Source organism: Scyliorhinus canicula, chromosome 10 (assembly GCF_902713615.1).
Source record: "Scyliorhinus canicula chromosome 10, sScyCan1.1, whole genome shotgun sequence".
In the NCBI taxonomy this organism is placed as follows: domain Eukaryota; kingdom Metazoa; phylum Chordata; class Chondrichthyes; order Carcharhiniformes; family Scyliorhinidae; genus Scyliorhinus; species Scyliorhinus canicula.
Window position 1 is genome coordinate 78,256,702 of NC_052155.1, and position 18,739 is coordinate 78,275,440.

General features: G+C 50.4%; 1 protein-coding gene across 1 annotated transcript in view; it reads left to right on the forward strand.

The window, feature by feature from the left end:
- The window catches only part of LOC119972470 (rho-associated protein kinase 1-like), a 286,367-nt gene that overhangs the window by 102,435 nt on the left and 165,193 nt on the right, over nucleotides 1-18,739 (forward strand). The window contains 1 exon segment of the mRNA XM_038809214.1: nucleotides 15,805-15,905. Within this exon segment, the coding sequence (XP_038665142.1) occupies nucleotides 15,805-15,905 (101 nt within the window).

Consider the following 18,739-nt stretch of genomic DNA (forward strand, 5'->3'; position numbering starts at 1 on the left):
TGAGGGTGAACCTCCTACCTGCGAGGTAGTGCCTCCAGTGACGGATAGCCTCCACAATGGCTTGTGCTTCTTTCTCGACTGAAGAGTGTCGGAGTTCTGAAGCGGAGAGGGTACGGGAGAAAAATGCAACTGGTCTCCCTGCCTGGTTTAACGTGGCTGCAAGAGCTACCTCTGAGGCATCGCTCTCTACCTGAAATGGGGTGGATTCATCCACCGCCCGCATGACCGCTTTGGCGATGTCCTCCTTGATGCCGTCGAAGGCCTGGCGTGCCTCGGCTGACAGGGGAAAACGTGTGGCCCAAAAGAGTGGGCGGGCTTTGTCCGCATATTGAGGGACCCACTGGGCATAGTAGGAAAAGAAGCCCAAGCACCGTTTGAGGGCCTTGGGGCAATGGGGGAGGGGGAGTTCAAAGAGGGGGCGCATACGGTCCGGGTCTGGGCCCAGGACTTCGTTTTCCATGACATAGCCGAGGATGGCTAGTCTGGTTGTGCGGAAAACGCATTTCTCCTTGTACGTGAGATTCAGTTTCTGTGCCATCTGGAGAAAACGGTGGAGGTTGGCGTCGTGGTCCTGCTGGTCATAGCCGCAGATGGTGACATTGTCCAAGTACGGAAACGTGGCCCGCAGCCCGTACTGGTCCACCATTCGGTCCATTGCTCGTTGGAACACCGAGACCCCATTAGTGACGCCGAAAGGGACTCGGAGGAAATGGAAGAGGCGGCCATCGGCCTTGAATGCCATGTAGTGGCGGTCCTCCGGGCGGATTGGGAGCTGGTGGTATGCAGACTTCAGATCCACCGTGGAAAAGAGCCGGTACTGGGCGATCTGGTTTACCATGTCTGCAATCCTGGGGAGGGGATACGCGTCGAGGAGCGTAAATCTATTTATGGTCTGACTGTAGTCGACCACCATACGGAATTTTTCCCCGGTCTTAACGACCACCACCTGAGCTCTCCAGGGACTATTGCTGGCCTCTATAACCCCCTCACTGAGTAGCCTTCGGACCTCTGCTCTGATAAATACCCTATCCTGCAGGCTATACCGCCTGCTACGAGTGGCTACGGGTTTACAGTCCTTTGTGAGATTGGCGAAGAATGGAGGGGGGGGATTCGCAGCGTAGCAAGGCTGCAGATCGTGAGTGGGGGCAGGGGCCCTCCGAAGCTGAGGGTGAGGCTCTTGAGGTTGCATTGGAAGTCTAGGCCTAATAAGAGTGGCGCGCAGAGTTCGGGCAAAACGTAGAGTTTGAATTTCGAGTAGCAAGTGTCTCGGATTGTGAGTGTCGCGGCGGTGCGCCCCTGGATCTGGACCGAGGGGGAGCCTGAAACGAGCGAGATAGTTTGCTGCACGGGGAAAACGGGGAGCGAACAGCGTCTTACCAGGTCTGGATGTAAGCTGCCGGAGTCGAAGAGGCATGGCGTTTTGTACCCGTTGATATGGACCTCTGCCATCGAGTTTCGTAGATTCTTTGGTCGTGATTGGTCCAGGGTGACTGCGCTGAGTTGCGGGTCGTCGGTGGCTCGATCAGCTGTGCTGGAGTGGCCCCGTGATGACTGCCCTCTGAGTTCATAGTCGAATTAGAATTCTTCTGCAGAGTTGTCCGAGCGTGGAGATGCCGATCGGGCCCGTGGATCGCACGTGGCGGGCGGCGAGGAAGATGGTGTCCAAGATGGCGGCCCCCATGAGTCGCACGTGGCCGGCCGCGTGGTGGATGTTTTTCAAGATGGCGGCCCCCATGAATCGCACATGGCTGGAGGGGGCGGAGTCGGAGCAAGGCCGCAGCGTTTCGGGCCCCGCGGGCCTGCGAGTGAGGGGAGTGATTACTTCGAGTTGCTGGGGAGTTGGAAACTGGGGCCCTTTTAGCGAGGCACACTCTTGCGTAATGGCCTTTTCGCCCGCAGCTGCTGCAGGTCGCGTTGCGGGCCGCGCAGTGCTGCCACGGGTGCTGGTTCTGGCCGCAGAAATGGCAGGCTGGAGCAGCATAGTGGCTGGCTGGAGCAGCATAGTGGCTGACTGGGGCAGCATGGTGGCTGGGCGGCCGCGTAGCGCAGGCCTGGTGGAGTCGCTGGTCGGGGGCCCGCGGGAAACGAGTTAAGGTTGCGGAAAGAGACCTCCATCGTGGTAGCAGCTTCCACAGTCGTTTCTAAGTCCTGGGCCCCCTTTTCCAGCAGTCGTTGGCGCACATAGTTAGACCTGAGGCCCGCTACAAAAACATCGCGTACTGCCAGCTCCCTGTGTTCAGCCACGGTAACCGCTTGGTAATTACAGTCATTGGACAAATTATTGAGTTCCCTTAGGAATTCGGCGAGTGATTCTGTAGGCTGCTGGCGGCGAGTCGTGAACACATGGCGAGTGTAAACTTAATTAATAGGCCTTACATGAATTTTATCGAGAACTGCTAGCGCCGCAGTATATGAACTGGCCGAGTTTAGTTGCGTAGAGATTCTGTGGCTCACCCTCGCGTGCAGTAGACTTAGCTTCTGGTCCTCTGTCGTTTCGGCTGTGCTCGCTTCTGCCAGGTGGGCCTTGAAGCACCGGATCCAGTGGGAGAAGATTTCTTTAGCCTCTGCATCCTGGGGGTCAAGTTCCAGTCGTCCAGGCTTGAGGGCCTATTCCATAATCGATCTTTACTGTTCTTAAGTCGATTAAATTGATGTAAGGCCTATTAATGAAGTTTACGCTCGCTATGTGTTCACGAGCGCCACAGCGCTTTACAAAGACAGTGTGAATTATCATATATACACATATATTACATTCACCACACCTATCAAAAGCTTTTCCACGTCCAACTACACAATTATTTCTGGCTCTAGCTCTGGCCCCACCGCCAGCAAGAACCACATTGAGTAACTGCCTCACATTAGATGATAACTTCCTGCTATTTACAAAGCCTGTTTGGTCCTCTCCCACAACCTGCAGGAGGCATGACTCTAACCTTAACAACAAAACATTAGCTAGAAGTTTTCCTACCATATTCAGCAGAGAAATCGGCCTATACGACCCAGATGCCATGGTATTCTTATCCTTCTTCAGCATATTTGGAAGGGAGCTCGGTGACAGTGAATAATTATACAACCCTAGCATCAATGAGGCCAGCTGATCCACAAACCTGTAATAAAATTCTACCGGGAACCCATCTGACCCGGGTGCTTTTCCAGACTGCATCTTCCCAAAATTGTGCGGCCGTCTCCAATGGCGCTTCCAATTCTTCCTGCTAATCCTCCACTACCTGAGGAAAGTTGAGCACACCTTATGCACCGGGGGAAAAAACAAAAACTCCTTGGGCGGAATTCTCCAATAATGTCCCCACTCCAGCGTCAAAATGCGAGCATTTCACTCTGGACTTTCTGGAAGAATGTCCGGAGTGATTCTCCTACCTGAAGGGGGATAGCAGGTTTTGGGAGTACCCCGGAGTTCTGCCTGATGATACGGGGCCCTGCACTTCCAGTCGGGAGTCCGGCATGTGCACGGCAGCAGCCTTCGGCGGCCGCCCTGCACAACATGGCGGACTCACAATGCGGAGCGGCCCCGAAAATATAGACTCCCCCGAGATCGCGTGCGCCCATGGATCGGTGGCCTCTGATCACTAGCCCGGCTGTCCCTGGCGCCCCCCCCCCGAATGATTTCCCCGCCCCTCACCAGGGCAGCCGCGGACTGAGTTTGCAGCCTCCGATGACCCTTCTCGACAAGCAAAACGTGGTTAGAACTACATCATCAGCAACTTGGCCAGTTTTCATCAGTGAATCGCTGGCGGGGAGGCCTCTGTCAATATCATTCGGGACAACGGGACTGGAGAATCGCAGGAGCTTCATCGTGCCGGTTTTCAGCGTCAACTCCTATTCTCTGCCCCCGTGCCGAAATCGCGATCGGTAGTGGAGGATTTTCAGGAAGAGGCTCGGAGAATCCCGACCCCTATTCCCTGGATTCACAAACTGCCAGGGATCCACCTCTCCTGCCTCGTCCATGAATGCTGCCAACAACTTTTGCATCCCCGAAAGCGAAAGTGACCTTGACCTCGAGTGGTCCAATTTTGGATCTCAAGCAGTTAAAATCTCCCCCTAAAATCAGCTGGTATGTGTCTAGCCCAAAATGGCAGTTAACAGCCGCTCCATAAACTTAACATCATCCCAATTTGGAGCATACACGTTCACTAACACCACTGCCGTCCCCTTCAGTGTGCCTGTAGCCATCAAACTGTGGCCCGCCACCACTGTCCCCACCTGAAACCAAACCCTCTTATTCTGCAAGATCGCCCTTGACCTACTGTCAAACCCCGAATGAAAAACCGGTATATCCACGTTTTCGGCAATCTGACCTGGTCCCTCACCTGAAGGTGAGTCTCCTGCAGAAGCACCAGATCAACACCCAAACCTTTCAAATGGGAAAAACTCTTGCCCTCTTTACGCAACCCCCTCTCCTCGATTCAGTCTCGCCCCCTTCCTCCTCGATTCAGTCATTGGCACGTGATTTAATTCCCGGCTCTCAGGCCCACCAAAGATGGCCACTGGTCCCACCCCTAGGTGCCTGGTGCCACAGTCCCCCACCCCATCCACCACATCTCTCCACCAGCCATACAAACAACTAGGCCCATTGTAACCCACCTAAACAGGACACCGACTCTCTCCACACTCCACTCCCGTTTGCTAACCTCCCCTCTCCTCATTGCTAGCAAAGTGGTTCTCAACCAAGGCCCTCCTCCGATACTCCAGTAGCAGCAACAGCAATCCTGTCCCTTCTGGCCCAAACTCCCCACTAACATGCCCTAATCCCACCCTCATTAACAAGGTCATAGAAGGCAGAGAGTAGCAATGGAAGGGTGCTTTGCTGATTGGAGGGCTGTGACTAGTGGTGTTCCGCAGGGATCAGTGCTGGGACCTTTGCTGTTCGTAGTATATATAAATGATTTGGAGGAAAATGTAACTGGTCTGATTACAGTAGTCCCCCTTTATAACGCGGGTGTTGGGGTCCAAGACCCCCACCCGCGTTGTAACCGAGCCGCGGATATCCACGATGGGGGTTTTAAATTTATTTAAAAATCTATGCTAGCGCTTCCCATTGTGAGTCTACGGGGGGCGGGGGGAGAGGTCAGACCCCCGTAGACTCACAATGGGAAGCGCTAGCATAGATTTTTAAATAAATTTAAAACCCCCATCGTGGATCCAATTAAAACAGTGTCAATTTCAGCGGCCGGCTCACTTTGATCCGGAGAGAAGCTGCTCTCAGTGAAATAATCAGCCGGCCGCTGAAATTGACACTGCCGGCTGCTCTCTCCCTCCAATCCAACTTTTAAGTTTTAATGTTTCTGATTGGAGGGAGAGAGCAGCCGGCAGTGTCAATTTCTTTTTTTTTCCCTCCGGCTTGCCCCCTCTCCCCCCACATCCTCCAACTAGACCCCTCTCCCCCCACACCCTCCGGCTCGCCCCCTCTCCCCCCCCAACACCCTCCGGCTCGCCCCCTCTCCCCCCACACCCTCCGGCTCGCCCCCTCTCCCCCCACACCCTCCGGTTCGCCTCCACATCCTCCAACTAGACCCCTCTCCCCCCCACACCCTCCGGCTCGCCCCCTCTCCCCCAACACCCACTGGGCTCTGTCTCCTCCTCTCCCCTCCCCACCCCACCCACCTCACACCCTGCGGCTCGCCCCCTCCCCCCCTCTCCTCCCCCGTCCCCCAACACCCGCAGGGCCCTCCTCTCTCCCCCAACACCCGCAGGGGGGTCTCCCCCACACCCGCAGGGGGGTCTCCCCCACACCCGCAGGGGGGTCTCCCCCACACCCGCAGGGGGGTCTCCCCCACACCCGCAGGGGGGGTCCCCCCACACCCGCCCCTCTTCCTCTCCCCCCCCCAACACCCGCCCCCCCTCCTCTCCCCCCCCAACACCCGCCCCCCCTCCTCTCCCCCCCAACCCCCGCCCCCCCTCCTCTCCCCCCCAACACCCGCCCCCCCTCCTCTCCCCCCCACCCCCCGCCCCCCCTCCTCCCCCCCCCAACACCCGCCCCCCCTCCTCTCCCACCCAACACCCGCCCCCCCTCCTCTCCCCCCCCAACACCCGCCCCCCCCTCCTCTCCCCCCCAACACCCGCCCCCCCTCCTCCCCCCAACACCCGCCCCCCCTCCTCTCCCCCCCAACACCCGCCCCCCCTCCTCTCCCCCCCAACACCCGCCCCCCCTCCTCTCCCCCCAACACCCGCCCCCCCTCCTCTCCCCCCCCAACACCCGCCCCCCCCTCTCCCCCCCCCCAACACCCGCCCCCCCTCCTCTCCCCCCCCCCAACACCCGCCCCCCCTCCTCTCCCCCCCCAACACCCGCCCCCCCCTCGGCAGTGTCAATTTCAGCGGCCAGCTGATTGTTTCAGTGAGAGAGCAGCTTCCCTCTCTGGATCAAAGTGAGCCGGCCGCTGAAATTGACACTGCCCGCTGCTCTCTCCCTCCAATCCAACTTTTAAGTTTTAATGTTTCTGATTGGAGGGAGAGAGCAGCCGGCAGTGTCAATTTCAGCGGCCGGCTCACTTTGATCCGGAGAGGGAAGCTGCTCTCTCACTGAAACAATCAGCTGGCCGCTGAAATTGACACTGCCGGCTGCTCTCTCCCTCCAATCAGAAACATTAAAACTTAAAAGTTGGATTGGAGGGGGAGAGCAGCCGGCAGTGTCAATTTCAGCGGCCGGCTGATTATTTCAGTGAGAGCAGCTTCCCTCTCCAGAGCCGGCCGCTGAAATTGACACAACTGACAGTTGGGGTCCATCAGCCCCCCCGCGGTATATCGCGAACCGCGGTATTGCGGAGCGCGGTATAACGGGGGACTACTGTAGTAAGTTTGCAGACGACACAAAGGTTGATGGAATTGCGGATAGCGATGAGGACTGTCAGAGGATACAGCAGGATTTAGATCGTTTGGAGACTTGGGTGAAGAGATGGCAGATGAAGTTTAATCCGGACAAATGTGAGGTAATGCATTTTGGAAGGTCTAATGCAGGTAGGGAATATACAGTGAATGGTAGAAACCTTAAGAGTATTGACAGTCAGAGAGATCTAGGCGTACAGGTCCACAGCTCACTGAAAGGGGAAACACAGGTGGAGAAGTTAGTCGAGAAGGCATACTGCATGCTTGCCTTCTTTGGCTGGGGCATTGAGTATAAGAATTGGCAAGTCATGTTGCAGCTGTATAGAACCTTAGTTAGGCCACACTTGGAGTATAGTGCTCAATTCTGGTCGCCACACTCCCAGAAGGATGTGGAGGCTTTAGAGAGGATGCAGAAGAGATTTACCAGGATGTTGCCTGGTATGGAGGGCATTAGCTATGAGGAGCGGTTGAATAAACTCAGTTTGCTCTCACTGGAACAACGGAGGTTGAGGGGCGACCTGATAGAGGTCTACAAAATTATGAGAGGCATAGACAGAATGGATCGTCAGAGGCTTTTTCCCAGGGTAGAGGGATCAATTACGAGGGGGCATAGGTTTAAGGTGTGAGGGTCAAAGTTTAGGGGGGATGTATGAGGCAGGTTTTTTACACACAGGGCAGTGGGTGCCTGGAACTCGTTGCCGGTGGGGGTGGTGGAAGCAGCGACGATAGTGACATTTAAGGGGCATCTTGACAAATACATAAATAGGATGGCAATGGAGAGATACGGACCCAGGAGGTGTAGAAGAGTTTAGTTTAGACGAGCAGAATGGCCGGCACAGGCTTGGACGGCCGAAGGGCCTGTTCCTGTGCTGTACTTTTCTTTGTTCTTTGTTCGCCTCCAAAACACACAGGACCTTTCCCTTAATTTCATTAACCCCCCCCACCTCCTCCAAACACGCCCTAAACACATAACCCACAAAGGTGCAAATGCAGAACACATGCATCACCCCTTCATATCCAAAGTCCCAAACAGTCCATTTCACAGCGGCCCCAACTTCTTTCTGATGAAGGCCTCAGCCTGCTCCGGCATATCAAAAAGTGATCGGCAACCCCGCCGAGTACACCACCCCAAATTGCAAGCTCTTGCTCCAGAAAACACCCTGTTGAAGGCCGCCAACCTCTTCACCAGCTCAGTCCCAATGTCTTGGTGTATCTGCACCGCTTGCCCGACCCAGTCTATATTCCGAATCTTCGTCGCCTACTCCAAGACTCGCCCCTTCCGGTGGTAATTATGGAGTGTTAATCACCGCTCGTGGTGGCTCATTTGCCCTTGATTTTTGCCTGAGCACCTGGTGAGCTCTGTCCAATTCCAGATGGCGAAACACCTGCATCCCCATCAACCAATTGAGAAAACATCTCTGCAAAGTATTGGGTCAACATTGAGCCCTCCAATCCCTCCAGCAACCCCCCTAACCTGACTGTTCTCCAGATCTTCCACCTTAAGCCTCAGGCCTATCAGCGCAATCACTTCCTCTTGGTTTAAACAACAACATTCCATTTGCCTTCCTAATCACTTGCTGTACCTGTGGACTAATGGGTGCGATTCTCCACTCCCCACGCTGGGTGGGAGAATCACGGGAGTGCCGGGGGACTCACGACACGCCTCACTGGCACCCCCAGCGATTTTCCCACCCCCCCGCTCGGAGAATCGCCGCTCGCCGTTTTTCACGACGACCAGCGATTCTCCGGCCCGCAAGTGGCGAGCGGTCTGACGTTCCCGACCTGTTCACGCCGGCGGCAACCACACCTGGTCACTGCTGTCGTGAACATGGCGCCAAGGGTTGATTTGTGGCTTGTGGGGGGCGGAGAGGGGAGTGAGCACCACGGCTGTGCTCGGGAGGGGACTGGCCCGCGATCGGTGCCCACCGATCGTCGGGCCGGCGTCTCCAAGGGATGCACACTTTCCCCTCCGCCGCCCAGCAAGATCAAGCCGCAACGTCTTGCGGGGCAGCGGAGGGGAAGACGGCAACCGCGCATGCGCGGTTGACGTCACTTAGGCGTCCCCGTCACGTCATTCTCAGCGCGCCGCCTTGACGCAAGCGTCAAGGCCCGGCGGCCAAGATTTACGGAACGCCACTCCTAGTCCCCTGAGGGGTGAGGGTGAATAGGGTGCGAGGAGTGGCCTCCGAGGCCGTCGTGAAACTCGGCCGAGTTCACAACGGCCTTCCTGATGTTGCGCGGGAGCGGAGAATCGCGACCAATGTTTTGTGACTCGTGTACCAGGACAGCTAGATCTTTCCGTAGTCTCTCATTTCAAATAATATGCTGCTTTTTTTATCTTACTGCAAAAGTGAACAAGTTCATATATTCTCATATTATACTCCATCCTCCAAATTTTTGCCTACTCATTTAATTATCTATATCCGTCTCGAAGCTCTGCGTCCTCTTTCCAACTTGATTTCCTACCTATCTTTGTGTCATCTGCAAATTTGGCTACTGTGCATCTAACTCAATGATGTAAATTGTAAATAATTCAATAATATAGAAATAAGCATGAAACACAGAAAGAGGTGGCACGGTGAGCGCCTCACAGTGCCAGGGACCCAGGTTCAATTTTGACCTCGGGTGACTGTCTGTGTGGACTTTACACTTTCTCCCCGTGTCTGCGTGGGTTTCCTCTGGGTACTCCGGTTTCGTCCCACAGTCCAATGATGTACAGGTTAGGATGCTAAATTGGCCGTAGGTGGGGTTACGGGGTAGTATGAGCTGGGGAGGGTGCTCTTTCAGAGGGCCAGTGCAGACCTGATGAGCCAGATCGCCGCCCTCTGCACTGTAGGAATGCTATGGTTTTATGAAAGGGAGCTCGCCACTCTTGACCAAATACAGCACTCAAGAAGACAGCTCAGCAATATGCAATAAGTGCTGGCCTAGCCAGCAAAGTCCTCACCCCTTGAATGAATACAAAATCAACGTAACCAGTCCCATGCTACATGCTTGGCTCTCAAAGCCCTATAAAATGGTCCACCAAGTCACCCATCAATAATTACTGTGAAGTTCAATAATATATTTAGGTAGAAGTGTTGGCAATAATTCAGGATAAACATCAGGCCAGGCTAAGACAATCTTAATAAAGACAACTCTGAAAAGTTGTTTTAACATATGGGACCAGATTATTTTTTTTAAATTTTACCAATTCAGGGGCAATTTAGCGTGGTCAATCCATCTACCCTGCACATCTTTGGGTTGTGGGGGTGAGACCCACACAGACACAGGGAGAATGTGCAAACTCCACACACACAAGGTTGCTTCAATAAAGCAGGTGCCACCTGCGATATAACAAGAGACAGAGGAAAGAATAGGCAAGAGAGCAGTGAAAAAAGACTGCTGGGCCCTCACTCCTGGACATTTTAACCGAAAACTGTGGTTTCAATTGGTAATGATTGCTTTGGAACATAATTGTAATGAGATTTTGTAAGAACATAGGAATGGTGATAAGCCTTTTAGCTCATTGAGCCTGCTCTGCTATTTTGTTTGCACTGGTTGCTATTTATCTTTTAAATTCCAATTCCCCAATATTTCCCCTCATCCTCTGTACTTTTATTTCCCAAGGGCTTACCTATCTCTCATAAGCACCTCACTCATTCCACATCCATGGTATTGCATTCCTCTCAACCCTCCATGTCAAGAATTTCATTTTTGGCTTTGCTTTTAACCAAGTTAGTTCTGATTTAAAGCTTATTAACTCTTTTTGCTCAATTCTTCTATGAAAATAAAGTATTGTTTCCTGTTATCCCTGTCAATTCCCTTTGTCATTATAAACACATCTATTTGATCACCACCTGGCTGTCTTGTCTCGAAGGAGAATAATCCAAGTTTTCCATGTCTTTCCACCCCAGTTATTATTCATGGTGAACTATCATTGGATCATTTCCAATACCAAGTATATTGTTTCTTTTGAGGACCAAAACAGGACATAATACTTCAGATGAAAATTGACAAACATGTCAAACAGGGACATAGTTTTACAATAAGTGTTTGGCCATTTAGGGAAGAGATGGAGGGAAATTACTTCACTAAAAGGGTTGTGAATCTTTGAAATTCTCTACCCCAGAGAGTGAGGAATGCTCAGTTGTTTAGTATATTCAAGGCAGAGGTGCTAAGAGAATTAAGGGATTTTCAGGGTCATCCAAAAAGCTCGGTGAGGCAGAAAGTCAAATATGATCTTGTTACCTGGCAGTGGAACAGGCTAAAAGAGCTGAGTTATCTACTCTAGCTCCTATTTTCTTGAGATTTTATGTCCATATCTTCAGCTGTTGCATCAGTGACCTTCCCTCTCATTTGATCTGGAATGGGGATCCCACTGTCAGTGTAGCACAGTAATACCACCTCTGACTGAACTGGCTCAGTGATTAGCCATAACATCCACCCAGCTATGTAAAGTGATGTCCTGCTGAAATTACCAGAGTTTAAAGTGCACTTAACCTGCTCTGGGAAACTTTATTGAAACCTCCACTGGCTGAATCTGCCTGGGCCCTTAACATAAGAGACCCTGAAGATCTCAATGCAGCGCAACACTGGCGAGCTCAGGGAGGCAATATCCCCTTGTTTACTACATTGGCTCCTGGAAGTTAGGGTGGATTTCAAGGGTCCAGTGAAATTGACACGGGCAGGTAGAGATGTTCGTATGGGGTTCAGTCTAGGTGTTTAAAATAGTTACGCAAAAAAGTGGTTTATTTCTTCTAACTCCTTCACAGTAACTATTGTGTAAGCCGGCAGAAGCATCCGAAGTTAGCGATTCAATCACTTTGTTGGATGGATCCCAGTGCAGCAAAATTGTCAATTGTAATTCTGGAGGGATTCCCCAGTGCATTATTTGGGTAGCCCCAAATCCACTCCTGGAGAGTCAGGACGTTTCCTGTTTTGTACATGTGTTAGCACAAAAAAAACACTCGTGTAACCTCGCCCTAGGAACCAGAGTGTTACTTTCACATGCCCAGTGTTATATAATGTAGCCTGAAGATGTGCAGGTTAGGTTTATTGGCCATGCTAAATTTCCTCTTGGTGTCCAAAGGTTAAGTGTGGCTATGGGGATAGGGCTGGGAGTGGGCCTACCTGTCGTGCGCTTTCAGAGGATTGGTGTGGAGCTGATGGGCTGTCTGGCCTCCTTCTGTACTATGGGGGTTCTATGTGCGACTTTTTATCATTGTGTTTCGCTTACTGGGAATATCATATCTTTTTTTCTGGATTCCCTAGGCTTTGGAAAGTGGCAGAATCAGAGGGCAACATGTTTGGTTCTAGTCAGCAGCTGCAAGCTTGATGGGTGGCAGAAATTATTTGACAGGTCAAAAATCAATTTCCTGATGACGGGAAGAACGTTTACAATTCAGCTCTTGGGACTTTAAAGGCGGGTCAAGCTACCCGATGGACATTGTAAGGAAGCCTTTTGGCATGCATTAACAAATCATGCAATTAAGTTCTCAGCCAGTGAGAAATTAGAACATTCACTTTTATGACTGGACATAAATCTGGGCAGCATTGTGGATAGCACAATTGCTTCACAGCTCCAGGGTCCCAGGTTTGATTCTGGCTTGGGTCACTGTCTGTGCGGAGTCTGCACATCCTCCCCGTGTGTGCGTGGGTTTCCTCCGGGTGCTCCAGTTTCCTCCCACAGTCCGATGAAAATGAATTTAATCTTAATGGATCATTAAGCAATTGAACTGTGTATACGAGGGTACTTACTGTTTAAGTTATCATTCATTTCCATTTACCTGCTTCCAAAAATGCATTATTTTTACATTTTTTACATTTAAATGTTGTTTCTTCAATTCCCAAGTCAAAATCATATATGCTAAGTAAGAGAGCACTTAACACTGATCTCTGCGATGTATTGCTAGCCACATCTTTTTACTAGGAAAGCACTTTTTATATTTACACTTTGGGAGGAATTTTTCCATTTCTCGGCAGAATGACGCAGCAGGTTGAAAAAACAGCATGGAAACCTCTTGTACTGTTGGAGCTGCATTCATCCAGGCAGGTGGAGAGTATTCCATCTCACTCCTGACTTGTGCCTTGTCGATTGTGAACAGTTTTTGTGGAGTCAGGAAGTGAGGATTCCCAGCCTCTAACCTTCTCTTGTAACCACAGTATTTATATGGCTAGTCCAGTTCAATTTCTGGTCAATGGTAACCCCCAGAATATTGATAGTGGGGGATTCAGTGATGGTACTGCCATTGAATCTCATGGGGCGATAGTTAGATTCTTTCTTGTTGGAGATCATCATGGCCTGCACTTGTGTGGCGCGGATGTGATTGCTGCCAGAATAACAGGCATTGAGCTCACACCAGCTGGGCATTTGAAAGGGTGGAAGCCCTTTCAGGTTTTTTGCATGGCAGTTTTATGCATACATTCCATGACACTGAACCATGTGGAAACCTTGCATTCAATTAAACTCTTTATGTTGACTACCTGCTTGTCTGTGACATGAGGAAAAGAAAATTACATGGGCTTTCTTTAAATAGAGTCTCAATGATCTTGTTTATTCAACAGTGTGCATGGTGTTTGTTGCTAATATCTTCAACTCCAGCCTGAAAGGAGCCAAAAATAAGAAATGTGTCATGACAGTAAGCTTGCCAGCTTCTGGCAAAGTAGCCCGTGCCCTGCACTTATTAGGTTGTAGCTGTGGCTGCAGCAGTTGGTAGATTTCAGTAAGGACTTCTTTAATGAAGTGCTGATTTATCTTGCGCTATTTCTTGCTGAGCTTCAAATAGGAAAATTGCTCCCTGAACAGATATTGCCTTCCACTGAGAGCCCTTTTCTGTCACCTCCTCCTTTACAACATGTCCTGCTCTCTGTGACCACTGGTATTCTCCCAGTAGTGCTCATGTCTAAGAGGAAGGACTACAAGCCCACCCAAGTCTGGAAATTAACTGGTTTGTGCAGATATTGAAATCAACAAAAGGAACTGAGCACCTGGCACACCTTTCCTTGTAGACATTTGCAACTTGGAACAGCAGTGGAAAGCTCCCAAAGACAAATAGAATTGTAGCAGCAGCCAGGAGAAATCCAGCATCAACTAATCTGGAAGTACTTGATGATATCTTTAAATAGCGCTGGTGAGAGGTCCTTGGTGATGCTTAACATGTGTTCAGTGTTGTAAACTTAAGAGAGGGCTTCAACTGGAGCGTGGAGTTCCTAAATAGCAGCTGTGGTATCATGACGTCAATCAGCATGCAGTGTTGACATTATCTGCCTGCTCTGCATGTTTCTAGTGCACGTTAACTGTGTGCTAAAAGTTTCACTAAACTGGTATATGATTTGCTTCATATCAGAAGTGTGCTGGCGCAATGTGGGTGCCGTTATGATCCATACCAGCATTCAAAATGCGCCCACGACTAAGTTTCATTTCTTTTTTTTTTGGAAATGTTTTTTATTGAGTTTTCATATTTTATATCCAACAAATTACAAATTATTAGAAAAAAAAACATGCCAAAATTAACATGTATATTTACAGGTAAGCATCTTCATAATAACAACTGTGGCCGCCCCCTTTAACCGGCATACATATTTTACATTCCCCAATATGGCCGAGGCACATGTTTGTAGGCATTTATTAACAATTTGGTTTTGGGCCTCAGCTTGCCATCAGACTGTCGCTTGCGGCTTTGTCCTTCCTTTTTTTTTGGAATAATTTTTATTCAAGTTTTCAACAACAAATTTTATCACAACAGAGAAAAACAGTAACCCCTCCCCTCCAATACAAAAACAATAAATTAACAAGAAAAAGAAATAAGCGTAAAACCATGCGAACAAACCCCCATAACGAACCCGTAGGCCCCCCCCCCCCCCCCCCCCCCCCCCCCCCCCCCCTCCCGGCTACATTCCCCCGATTCCCGTCCATTTTCCCCTGATTCTTGGCCACCCAACTATTCTTCCTCTTGTTCGTTGGCCACAAACAGGTCCCGGAACAATTGCATGAATGGCTCCCACGTTCTGTGGAAGCCGTCGTCTGACCCTCGGATGGCGAATTTGATTTTCTCCATTTGGAGAGATTCCGAGAGGTCGGACAGCCAGTCTACAGCTCTGGGCGGTGCTGCTGACCGCCAGCCAAACAGGATTCTACGGCGGGCGATCAGGGAGGCAAAGGCAAGGGCGTCCGCCCTCCTCCCCAGGAATAGATCTGGCTGGTCTGAAACCCGGAAGACCGCCACTATCGGGCATGGCTCCACCCTCACCCCCACCACTTTGGACATAGCCTCAAAGAAGGCTGTCCAGTACTCCACAAGTCTGGGGCAAGACCAGAACATGTGGGCGTGGTTGGCCGGGCCTCTTTGGCACCGTTCACATCTGTCCTCCACCTCCGGGAAGAACCTACTCATACGGTTTCTTGTTAAGTGGGCTCTATGTACCACTTTTAGTTGCGTCAGGCTGAGCCTTGCGCACGTGGCGGTGGAGTTGACCCTATGCAGTGCCTCGCTCCAGAGTCCCCACCCTATCTCAATCCCCAGGTCGTCCTCCCATTTCATTCTTGTTGCGTCCAGTACGGTGTCGTCCCTTTCTACCAGTCGGGCATACATGTCGCTACAGTTCCCTTTCTCTAGGATACTTGCGTCCAGTAGGTCTTCCAGTAGTGTCTGTCGTGGCGGTTGTGGGTACATCCTTGTCTCCTTTCGTAAGAAGTTTTTGAGCTGCAGGTACCGTAGCTCGTTCCCCCCGGCTAGCCAAAATTTCTCTGTCAGTTCATCCAGTGTTGCGATCCTGTCGTCCGTGTATATGTCCCTGACTGTCAGTGTCCCCTCGTCCTGCCTCCACCTTTTGAAGGTGGCGTCAGTCAGTGCTGGTGTGACAGATGGTTGTTGCAGATGGGAGCCTTGTCCGACATTTTGGTCAGGCTAAGTTTCATTTCTTGACTGAAAACGTGGTCACAATTGCAGAGAAAATGAACTAATACTTTTTAGTTTTGTTTTACAGACAAAGATGCAATGAGTAAAGTTCGGGATTTGAGGATGAAAGCAGAAGATTATGAAGTTGTTAAAGTGATTGGGAGAGGAGCATTTGGTGAAGTTCAGCTGGTGGGTTTTAACAAATGTTTTATTTGCTTCATTGTTGGAGGCTAGCATTCCAAAACGGAGAAACAATCAGAATGCTCCAACATACCATACAATGTAGTGAAGGGCCAGCAATCTGCGGTTTCAGTCCAGCAGCTTTGCCTGATTCCTGGATGGTAGGATAACTGTGCTTCAGTTAGAACCATGAAATTCTCCTTCACTTGGCACACCATGAATGGGAGAACAGATTCACGGTGATGGTGTGGTTAATTGCGTGGTCTTGGATCATGCTATGAATATCAATGATCTGTGCAAAATACCTAATAATAAAAATATATTTGCTACGGTGGGTTTGAGGTAAATCAGCCATGATTGTTTGAATGCAGAGTAGGCTCAAAAGGTTTACTTCTGCTCCTATTCTTGTGTTCTTGCTGTCTTACACTTCTCAAAGTTAGGTGTTTTAGCATATCCTGGAGGGGCATCGTACTTTAATATTGTGCCCTGCACTCGTGATGTAAGAATGGTTCTTTTTTTAAAAGAGATTTAATGAAGTACTGTGCACAACATAATTGCTCTGTCAAGCTTTATTCATTGTAATGCATTTTGTATGATTTCTAGAGGAATGAGTGTGTGGCTGTACATTATATATAATGGCTGCTGTGTTATTTTTTTCAAAGCTTTTTTAAAGCTATTCTTATGTATACGTTCTATTGGCTATTTTAAAAATAGTTTTGATCTTGATAAGAATAGATGTTTATTTTCTCAAGCAATTGAAGTTATTACGTTGTCAGGCCATGTTGTTTCTACACATAAGAACGAGTATTCAGAAACCATGCACTGCCTCTACATCCCTGAACTTTAACTTTTCAGTCTTTACTTGTCCAGTGTTTTTCTCAAGGCAAGTAACTGAAGTACGGGACATAACATATAAAAATATATGAATGCAAATTGGTGTGCTTGTGCTGAACTAATCACTTCAACTTGCATCTCCCAACTGAATGATTGTGAAATTGATTTAATAGCAGTCAAAGTAAGCAACAGAATTTCAATGCCAGTATGAGTGTTTGAGACAGAAGCAAATGTTTCTTTTGAAAATTGATAATTATTAAAGAAGAGTAATGTTATGACATCCTGTGTTAGTGCATGATCAATTCCAGCCCTACTTGATCTGGAGTCGAAACACAGGTGAAATTAGATTTTATATAAATATCCGTGTCTTTGGTTGTGTTAAATTGACAACAGTCATCAGGGGCGAAATTCTCCGACCCCACGCAGGGTCGGAGAATCGCCCTTGTCCGCCGAAAATCCCGCCCCCGCCGTGGCAGAAATTCTCTGCCACCTGGGAATTGGCGGGGGCGGGAATTGCGCCGCGGCGAGCCCCCGCGGCGATTCTCTGGCCCGCGATGGGCCGAAGTCTCGCCGCTGGGAGGCCTCTCCCGCCGCCGAGGTTTGAACCACCTCTGGTGTCGGCGACACGAGCGGGCCCCCGGGGTCCGGGGGGGGGGGGGGGGGGGCGCGCGGGACGATCGGACCCCGGGGGGTGCCCCCACGGTGGCCAGGCCCGCGATCGGGGCCCACCAATCGGTGGGCGGGGCAGTGCCGTGGGGGCACTATTTCTCTTCCGCCACAGCCACCATGGCGGAGGCAGAAGAGAATCCCCCAGCACACATGCGCCAGTGGTTGGCGCCACTCCCCTACGCCGGGACCCCCCGCCCCGCCGGGTAGGGGAGAATGCCGCCCCAGGTTTGTAACATTTGAACCCAAATAACAAAGAACAATGCAGCACAGGAACAGGCCCTTCGGCCCTCCAAGCCTGCGCCGACCATGTTATTTGCCTAAACTAAAACCGTCTGCACTTACGGAGTCCGTATCCTTCCATTCCCACATTATTCATATATTTGTCTAGATGTCCCTTAAATGCTGCTAATGCTCCCAACACCTCCCTAGGCAGCACATTCCATATATTTACACCCTCTGTATAAGAAAAACTTGCCTCGCACATCGGTTCTAAACTTTTCCCCAAGCACTTTAAACCTATGTCCATAGTACTTGACTCTTCTACCTTCGAAAAGAGCATCTGGCTATCCACTCTGTCCTTGCCACCCATAATCTTGTAGACCTCTATCAGGTCGCCTCTCAACCTCCGTCGTTCCAGTGAAAACAGACCGTGTTTATCTAATCTCCTCATAGCTAATGCCTTTCATACCAGGCAACATCCGAGTAAACCACTTCTGTACCCTCTCCAAAGCATCCGGATCCTTCTGGTAGTGTGGCGACCAGAATTGTACACAATATTCCAAATGAGGCCTTACTAAGGTCCTATACAGCTGCAACATGACTTGCCAATTTTTATATTCAAGGCCCTGACCAATGAAGGCCAGTATGCCGTATGCCTTCTTGACCACTTTATCCACATGTGTTGCCACTTGCAGTGATCAGTGGATATGAAAAATGAAATGAATGAAAATCGCTTATTGTCACGAGTAGGCTTCAATGAAGTTACTGTGAAAAGCCCCTAGTCGCCACATTCCGGCGCCTGTCCGGGGAGGCTGGTACGGGAATCGAACCGTGCTGCTGGCCTGCTTGGTCTGCTTTAAAAGCCAGCGATTTAGCCTTGTGAGCTAAACCAGCCCAGATCTCTCACCTGTCAGTACTCGCAAGTGTTCTACCATTTATTGTGTAATTCCTACATGCATTGGACCTTCCAAAGTGCATTACCTCACGCTTGTCCGGATTAAACTCCACCTGCCATTTCCCGCCCAAGACTCTAACCAGTTTATATCCTGCGGTATCCTCTGACAATCCTCTTCACTATCCACAACTCCACCAATTTTTGTGTCGTCTGCGAACATACTAAT